The sequence below is a fragment of the Etheostoma cragini genome, chromosome 16 (assembly GCF_013103735.1).
Source record: "Etheostoma cragini isolate CJK2018 chromosome 16, CSU_Ecrag_1.0, whole genome shotgun sequence".
NCBI lineage: Eukaryota > Metazoa > Chordata > Actinopteri > Perciformes > Percidae > Etheostoma > Etheostoma cragini.
The window spans coordinates 3974242-3984130 of record NC_048422.1 but is presented as its reverse complement, the minus strand read 5'-3'; the positions used below and the strand labels follow the sequence as shown (position 1 = coordinate 3984130).

Genomic DNA, 9889 nt, shown 5'->3' with positions numbered 1-9889 from the left:
AAATGTATGAAGTGCTTTTATGCATGTTAAAACTCAAAACGGGTCCGTCGGGACCCTAACACCATAGGAAGGTTAATGAAAAATTTAAAAAGTAAGGCAACTTTCTCACAGATTTCTATAAAAACAGACTTCTTTTTGCAACCAGTGTAGCTGGACCCTGTTGGAAGTAAAGTAGAATGCAATTTAAAGGCACTTCTGCATTGGCTTCACTTTTGAGGCCCAGAAGCTTTGTCCATCATTAACGTTTAACCCTAACCCAGTCTATGATTTTGGCTCGGTAGCTGCTAAATGCCTCACTAAGTTCAGTCTGTCTGGTGTGAATTCACGACAATTAATGTATCGTATAATTGCCAGAACATCCGTCGCAGCTGGATGTCCCCCTTGCAAAACTCTATGGGGATTTGCTATGAACAAAATACATACAATACACTAGAAAGAGCAAATTACATTTAACCGTTGAGCTCATTTAACAGTAAACTTTATATTAATATTACATTCCACCAAATCAAGTTACTTCCTGAGACCATTTTGTAGAGCCATCGCCGCTGCCGATACACCTCCTTTCCAGGGGTGTATCAGTGGAGGGGCCAGACCTTCCTCTGCAGCACTGTGGGGCTAGGTCTGGCAAGCAAGACTAGTGCGTAATTAACTGAATGTAAGAATATTAATATAATTTAATACCATCATAGTTATTTGTGGTTTTGCCACTAGGAGTAACTCCTTTTGCATACTTTCGATTCATTGTTAAAATAAAACAAATTATGTTTTTTTTATTTACATTTTGTAGGATCTGTCTCTTAGTTGCATATTAAAATCCTTTGAGGATGTGGTCCAGCAATTTTGAATCCCTAGGGTCTTAGTTTTATAGATACTTGCAACTTCGCCATCTGTCCATGGGGATTTCTAGATCCAGTTCTTTAGCCTGAAGGCACCATTGTTTAGATAAGGTGTTGTTGAAATAAGGAAAAGGTCATGAGGCATCTGGGTAATAGTCTATGCTTATGCAGAACCTGGGGCATTGAAAGGGATATGAGTACACTGGATGATGAAGAGTGGGACAGAATGTGTAGGTGCATCACAACTATGTCACGCGCTGTGAAGGCGCGCCTCATTTATTCAAGCTTATGAGTCGGTTCTTTTGAACTCCTTACAGATTTATAATTGGTCTGAAAGACCCCCCCCCACCCCAATTTTTGGAAATGTATAACAGAGGGGGGCCAATTACTTATTGTCCTATGGTCCTGTGAGGTCCAGGAATTTTGGACCAGGATACATGATAACCTATGTCAGATTGCAGGGACCCAGGTTCCATTCAGCCCAAGACTATATGTCCTGGGAGAGGGGTCAATCCTAAGTGGGATAGATAAGCACATAAGAAGCTGGGTCCAGACTAGTTAATGATAGCCAGTCGGATTCTTTTAAGAGGATCGAGGAGTGAAGGGTGCCGTCAATCCAGTAGCGGGCTTGTGTGACGGCTAGGGTGGTGGCGTTTAAAAAAATCATATAAATGGTACCTGATCCTTCTGGAGGGCTCCTAAGAAGCTTTGTGCAGGGGAGAGACACTGAATGGTCTTGAATTGTAGTTACTGTTACAGCTTTTCTTGATTTTTATTCTTGTTGGGTGCTGATGATGGGAGGGGGATGTGGTCATGTGGCAAATTGGATGTATTGTATGTTGTTAAAAAAATTGTTATTCACAACAACATCTTTTACACTTTGTAAAACATAAAACATTATAACTGATTTGTAAGTATTAAAGCATGTGGAATACTTAGAAACCATTTATAATATGTTGATTTTAAGTGGATATAAAGTGGCACCTTTATATTTAAACACAACTTTGTATGTATTCTGATATTTTTGTATGTAAGACCATTTTTTTTACTATACATGTTCAAAGCAATAACACCAACATTTATATAAAAATAACAAGTTATGCATTGAGGAATGTGTGAAAAACATTTTTAATTGAAGAGCAAAAGGAGAACGGTCCACTTTTTTCTTGCTCAGCATTACAGTAGAAACAATCACTGTTTAGTAATCTAACGTTTCAGGATATCAACCAATCAATCTTTATTTCTACAGCGCATGTATTCTTTTTTTTAAACTTACAATATAGTAGCTGTTGGACAGATTTGGTATTTCATAAAAGCACTTAGGCTATACTGAATATATATATATATATATATATATATATATATATATATATATATATATATATATATATAAGGCTATATATAACACCTGGCAAACTCCATACTGCCTCTGTGACTGACACAGATACACACACACACACATATACAAATTCCGGACACATTTGGTATAAATAAATATTATTATTATTACATTTGAAATCATTAAATTATTAAAACCATGACTTATTTGAAGCAGAAAAGGGGATCATCATAGTACAGTGCAAATAATGCCCATATTTGGTGTTAAGTTAATCCAAAAATAACAGAATGGAATCAAGTTACATTACTGTAATACTGCGATACTTGGATTAGGTTACTGACAGGTAATTCGTCCCAACCCTGGCAGAACACCTGAAATAAAGCCCCAGAACGGGCCATCTTGTTAATCACCACCATGTACCATCACACTTTATTGCCCCTATGCGCATGATTTGATAGTTTCAGACTTTTAATTGTTCAAATCTCTGCTTGTATGGACTTTACTGACTGCAGCTTCACTGGCCATAGCATGAGTGAACTTCTGTTCTGGAATGTCTTGTATGTAAATTTAATGAACATCAGTTCATAGGTCATGCAACAACAGAAGGCTACAACCTTAAGACTGACAGTACAATTTGAGTCATAAGACTAAGGTAAGGTAAGGTATAAATGAATTAAAGTTTTAATTCAAATCAAGGCACACATTCACTGCTATGCTAAATGACTGTATGTAGAGCAGCAAAGATTACTCAATTAAACTATTAACTATTAAATAATTATAAACCCCCAACTATTTTGTGGGTTCCAGCTTCTCAATTGTGAATACATTCTAGTTTCTTACCTCTTCTGTGAAAGGAAACTGAATATCCTTGAGTTTGAGCTTGAGTTGTTTAGAGAAAACAAAACATTTGAGGATGTCATCTTGGGCTTTGGCAAACACTGATGATGACATTTGTCACTCTGTTCGGACAACTATTTGATTAATCAAGAAACCAACAACTTTAATCAACAGATTAATAATAAATTAACCACTAGTTGCAGCTCTAGCTGTACGTACTCAAGCTGTGTCTACGTCATAGATGTCGATGTGAGCTCCTGATGTGTAGTTGTCTTCCAGCAGCAGCTTCATCAGCTTGGCACAAGAGGCCTCACAGGTGAGCACCTGGCCCTGAGCGAACATGCCTGAAATAGACATCCTGATGCCTTGATCTGCTGTTCTGGATACGGCCTCCGTCAGCATGGCTGTGTCCAGAGGCCCTGGTACAAGGTAGAGGACAGAGGTGAATGGGTTCCAGAGTAGGAAGGGAGAGAACACACACATCTGTCTGCAAAGTAGAGAGGCCCTTACCATTACTAGATAGTGTTGTGCTTTAGCAGTAAGAAGCAGCCACATTGAATTCTATTAATGCAACATTATTTGTAACAATAACCTGACATTGACACCCACCTATATGTGACAAATTTGGGAACATTTTGCCATTGGCGGCTGAAACTGTCAATCTACTTGCCATGTTGGCGGGTAGCCAATACGAATTGAGTGAATTATTCATTTGTTTTTGCCACTGTTGTTCTTGCTTGTACTCCTTCTGCTTTCCTGGGTACCAGGTCGTCCCCGTGATTATAGTCAGCCTACATGGGCTACTCCAGTATTTACTGCTACGCTGATGACACAACATCTTCTTCCCACTTCTCTCACCACCTGCCTCCAGGACATCAGGATCTGGATGAGCAGGAACTTCCTCAAACTCAACGCCAGCAAAACTGAGGCCCTGCTCATTGGCTCCAAAACCCAAAACATCGCTGCCCCAAACATCCCCATTGATGATTTCATTGTACCCTTCTCCAACCAAGTGAAGAGTCTCGGTATCACCCTGGACAGCACCCTTTCCTTTGTACCTCACATAAATAACATCACCCAGCCTTCTTTCTTCCACCTTTGCAATATCTCCAGACTCCGCTCATCCCCATCTCAATCCAGCACTGAAATCTTGATGCACTCATGCATTAGGTTCCGGATGGACTACCGCAGTGCTGTTCTCTCTGGCCTTCCCACCAAACTCCTTACCAGGCTTCAAATCATTCAGAACTCTGCAGTCCGGATCATTACCTACACAAAATCACCACCGATCTCCTGCTACACTGGCTGCGTGTTCAATGGTGGGAACTGTTGGGTTTCTGTAAATAACATCCCAGAGTACGGTCTAGACCTGAACTTTATGGAAAGCGCGATGAGATAACTGTTGTTGTGATTTAGCGCTATATAAATAAAATTGAATTGAATCCCAGATCACTTACAAGAACCTGCTCATTTACACAGCCCATCTCTGACCTCCTCCAGGACTACGTACCCACCCGCTCTCTGCGCTCCTCCTCTGCTGGGCCCATAACATACCCACCGCACGTTTCAGAACTATGGGTGTGAGGGCTCTGGTACCCCCTGCCCCCACACATCCATCAGTCGGACATCCACACAGCATTCAAATCCACCTTAAAACCCACCTGTTTAAACTGGTGTTTAAACTTAAAATGTATGTAATTCACGTTCAATAACATTTTTTCTTTTCTTTTTTAAACTAGTGTCATATTTTTGTTATGTTGTGTCTTGTCTTTGTCATTGCCTGTTTTGCTGTTTAATTATTTTTTTCACCTTGGGTATTGTGAAAGGCGCCTCCATATAAAATGTATTATTATTATTATTTTACATTTTAGAGTCTGCCATTTCATTGGATATGAGCTCAAAAAATGTGGCGCACATTGGTGCTGTGAAGACGCCAGCTGAAACAAGCAACCAACAAAAAGAGGAGGATTCAAAGAAAAGTAAGAGAAGATGTTTTAATACCAAGTTGAGGACAGTGGCAAGGTTTCTCAGCCACCCACGAAACCTGGCCATTGCCGTAGAGAACAAATGTACTGCAGTGACGTGTGGCTCAGGGAAAGCAAAACTTAAAATTCGAAGCAATTAAGCACCACGAGTCATCAATCACACAGATTGTCAGGTGAACAAAAAACTTCAGGCCTTCATTCCCAAATATGGAGACACAAAAGGGTCAACATTTAAAACAATACAAGTAAAAGGTTTATAGTTACCTTCATTTTTTATTATGTCGTCATTTGTAACATCTAATATTGTCAAAATGAACACTATAATAAAAAGTTAGCAAATTCCATTTAGCCACAAATTTAACATTTCAATATGTTGAATTGTAACCTCTTGCATGATTCTTTTGCGTGATTCTTTTAAGTACTCTAAAAACGTTTGAAAGTGTTTGAAATAGTATTTCCAGACAGATCCCTGCCTTCCAGCAGCCGTTTTTTAAATTTTTTGAACAAATGGTAATAATAGAGGAAACTTCAAAATAGAAAATAGAAATAAAAATGCTACATGCAAAAAACTGGCATCACTGGACTCCTTTAATAAGACCTCATTCAATTCTTCTGAGTCAGCTCGTCACAAACCGGCTCAATGCATGTGACAAAGAGGTTAAAATGCCAATAAAGTGTTTATTGTAAAGTAAACAAGAAACTATTAACCAAAATCAAACCAGATGTGGAATCAATGGCATCAGTAGTGTGTGCGGTGTGTGTGTGTGTGTGTGTGTGTGAGAGTGAAAGAAGTGTGGATAAATTACAACTGCAACAAGTACAAAGTGGCAGTTCCTTACCTGGAGCGTAGTTTAGCACACGAAGGTCCGGCTCCTCTTCCGCCAGCACCCTGAACACCATGTCTCGGGCAGCCTTGCCTGTGCAGTACAGCACCCAGGAGCGGTAAGGTTGCAGGGCACAAAGAGAGCTGATGTTGACCACGGTGCGCCGCAGGCCTGCACGCTGTGGAAAAGCCTGCAGGACGCTGGCGGTGAGGCACAAGGAGGAGCTGACATTGAGAGACAAGTAGGAGTCCACCTCGGCCATGTTGGTGAAGCTTTTGACGTAGCGGGACACGTCACCCAGAGAGGCTGGGAAGAGGGAAGGAGGTGTTATTAGTGTGTGTGTATATCCTCATTCACAGTAGAGCCCGACTGATATATCGGCAAGCCGATATTAGGCATTTCCGGATCCAACGATGTTGGCATTTATAATGGCTGATAAAGAAAAATAAAAAAAATGAATATTAAAAATAAAAACGGACTGTCAACCATGTTCTGAGTGTTGGCGTTGCATAGTTTGTCCACCACAGAACACTCTACAACATCACTGTTAGTGTTGGCGTTGCATAGTCTGTCCACTAGAGGTCGCTCTACAACGTCCCTGTTAGTGTTGGAGTTGCATAGTCTGTCCACTAGTGGACGCTCTATAACGTCACCGTTAGCGTTGGCGTTGCATAGTCTGTCCACCAGAGGATACTCTACAAAGTCCATGTTAGTGTTGGCGTTGCATAGTTTGTGAACCATAGGATGCTCTACAAAGTCCATGTTAGTGTTGGTTTTGCATAGTCTGTCCACCAGAGGGCGCTCTACAACGTCCCTGTTGGCAACACTGATGCCTGATGTGTTTGTCAAAGGACTTTAAAGCCACATTTCTTAAGTTTGTAATTTTGTACATTTTAGGTATCAGAACTTTAATATATCTTCATGATCCTGCGTTTGGTTGTGACAATAAACAAATTCTTATCATATTTTAGTGAGAACTGTTAAATAACTAGAAATAACTAATATTAGGGAAATCTGTTTGTTTTTTAATGCGTTTCTGGATTTAAAAAATATATATATTAAGGATGAGCGAGTACAGCATTATCTGTATCTCTATCTGTATCTGTTTACCACATGAATTATCTGTACCCGTATCTGTACTTGGACTGGGTGGGGCTTAACCCGGAAGTGGGTCGGTTAAATATTCATTCATCAGAATCATTAATAAATGATTTGATGAATGAATATGTAAAAAAAAAAAAAACGGACGGTCAACCATGTTCTGAGTGTTGGCGTAGCATAGTTTGTCGGCCAGAGGACGCTCTACAACGTCCCTGTTGGCAACACTCTTTTTATTGTATTTTTGTTCAAAGCACTTTAAGTTTTATATCTTAAGTTTGTATTTTTACACATTTTATTTATCAGAACTTTAATATATTTTGATGTTCCTCTGTTCTGTTGTGACAATACAAATGATCATGTTATTTTAGTGAAAACTCATAAATACTCCAAATAACTAATGCTAGGGAAATCTGTTTATGTTTTGTTAAGCGTTTCTGGATTCTTTATTTATTATATCGTCCGATATATCGGAAAATCTGATTTTTAAATAACCAATAGTTATATCGGCCTTAAAAATCCTTTATCGGTCGGGCTCTAGTAACTATTCATAACCATTTGTTCCTCATTCAATCCTCATCTGTTCCTTAGTAACTACCTACATTTTTGTGTACCTTATTTTAAAGTGTAACCATGTCAAATCGAAACAGAAGTTATCTCAGGACCAGACTTGTATGTATAAAGTACTAGAGACCCATAAAGACCGTAAAAGAACAGTGCTCTATCCAAAAAGTGACTTGAGCAGAAGTTGAAGTGCTCTTTAAGCACCCCAATTAAGTAGTAAGTGGGTAAGTATAGAAAGTAGTTCTATAAAAAGTTACTACTCAAGTACTAAAACTAAAAGCACAAGTATTGTGTTATAGTTATTAAGGAAAGCATTGACGTTTTGACTACCATATTGTTGGAGGTCAACGTTTTACTTGGTAGTAAGATGTTGTGATATGAAAGAAGTTTCAAACCTCAAAAAGTAAATTAATGTCACAGTTGTTGTAACTACTATTATCTGATTTGCCCTATTAATCACTTATTAACAAATACTGAAAAAAATGTACAATTATCACACTGCGCAAGTAAAATGAACATCCTTTCTAGCACCGTATCGATTAAAGCCCCAAAACGTATCACACACAAGCTAGCTAGTGTGTCATACGTTTTTTACGTATGATGGAAAGTTAGCAAGCTAGCAAAATACAGATAAGCTAGCAGCTTCACATCACAGGGTAAAACGGTTAACATTCAGTAGTCATTGCAGACTGTAACAACTCAGAAATAGCTTAATCTGCTGCAACAAAAGCTAAATAGAAAGAGTACAAACGTTCATCGTTTCGACTTCTGAACAAGCGACCGCCGTAATGAAAATAAACGTGAGGTGATCTCGGAGCTTACGCAACTAACGTTGCCGTAACTACACACACTTGTTACCTAGCTACACAGTCTCCGTAACGCGAGGAATTTACAACAGTGACGACTACGATGCAGCACTTAAAAATTTATCGGAATCAAAGTATTAAACTCATCGCAAATATGTAGCTAACCTACTCACGTAAAAGTGGAATAGGAGAAAAAAAATAATACTCCACTAGAGTACAGATACAGCCTTTTAGTAGGCCTACTTAAGTACAGTAAGTAGGTCTACTTCGTTACTATACATCTCTGCTCAGGACACTCTACAGATAGAGTAGAGTCTAGACTACTCTAGACCACGCTCTATAAAGCCTGTCGTTCTAGTTTTGATTTCTAATTTGTTATAATTTCGTATGCCATACAGCCTACATCAAAGTAGCTTCCACAAACAGTAGCATTGGTCGACATGTGAGGTGCTGAACTAGCTAATTGACCGTGGTAGACCTACAATAATAAGCTCCACAGGTTTCTTCTTACCCCCATTGTTGACCAGTACAACGTGATCTATATCGTCAGAAAAAGCATCTTTAGATGCTTTGACAATGCTCTCCAGTCCCTCAGTCTGACCCAGATCTGCCACAACACAATCAACCACCAGACCCGCTTTGCCTGCCTCCGACTCAGCCAGCTCGGTCTGCAAAGCCCGCAGGTCATCACCGGAGCGGGCCGTCAGGACGAGCGCTGACCCGGGCTTCACCAACCGAGACATCTCCCTTGCTATAGTCCGACCAAAGCCTCTGGAGGCACCGGTGATGATACAGAGCGCCCGGCCCAAGTCAGTAGGGGACGACATGGTTTTAAATGACAGCAGATTGGCGTCCTTTTCTTCTTATTCTTTTTTTGTTTTATAGTAGTTGGCGACAATGCTGAATAACTGCCTCCTTTAGGTTTTACTCTCTGTCACTGCCCAATGTGAGGAGAGTGCAGGTTTGAGTCGCGCATGCTCACATGTAAATGGTTTACGGCATAAAGCGTCATAAAGCGTAAGAGTCGAGTCAGATCATAGACAGTTAAAGAACATCTGCACTCACCTCTGGCCGAGTGCAGATGCTCTTGCAAATGCTCAGATTTAAACGGTTTACGACATAACTGTCATACTCACATTTGTGAAATCCATGAAATACTAAACTTTATCAGAATCAGCTTTATTTGCCAGGTATGAGGATACATACAAGGAATTGTTCTTTTGATCATCGTTGATCACAATGCGCTTACACATGCAAAATAACCAAATAATATATACACACATATATACATACACACTAATATATACATACTCTAAACAGGAACAATATAGAGGCAATAGTGCAATGAATGCAAAGTATGCAGGAGTGAATTGGGATAGTTGTAATTTTAAATGTGGAGCATAGTGCAAAAGATGCAGGAATAAACAGTATTATGTTTTTATATTATAATATGAATAGCTCTGGAATAGGGAATGAGAATGATAAATAATTAAAAAGTGAGATATGAGAATGATGAGTAAATAGTAAATAATAAATAATAAGTGAGATAGGAGAATGAGAATGTTGATTAAATACTAAATAAATGGGAGAATCAGTGGGA

General features: G+C 39.3%; 1 protein-coding gene and 1 long non-coding RNA gene across 2 annotated transcripts; one reads left to right on the top strand and one right to left on the bottom strand.

Annotated features, from left to right (window-relative positions):
* Positions 1 to 2566: 2566 nt before the first annotated feature.
* On the bottom strand, positions 2567 to 9255 carry spra (sepiapterin reductase a). Its single transcript, XM_034896240.1, has 3 exons — positions 8801 to 9255; positions 5837 to 6127; positions 2567 to 3431 (listed from the first exon to the last, which is right to left on the bottom strand). Exons 1-3 carry the CDS (start codon positions 9114 to 9116, stop codon positions 3232 to 3234), a joined length of 807 nt encoding a protein of 268 aa, XP_034752131.1. The 5' UTR covers positions 9117 to 9255; the 3' UTR covers positions 2567 to 3231.
* On the top strand, positions 7864 to 8438 carry LOC117959242. The gene is made up of 2 exons (XR_004659900.1): positions 7864 to 7967; positions 8060 to 8438. It is a non-coding gene; the product is annotated as an uncharacterized LOC117959242 (long non-coding RNA).
* Positions 9256 to 9889: the final 634 nt, after the last annotated feature.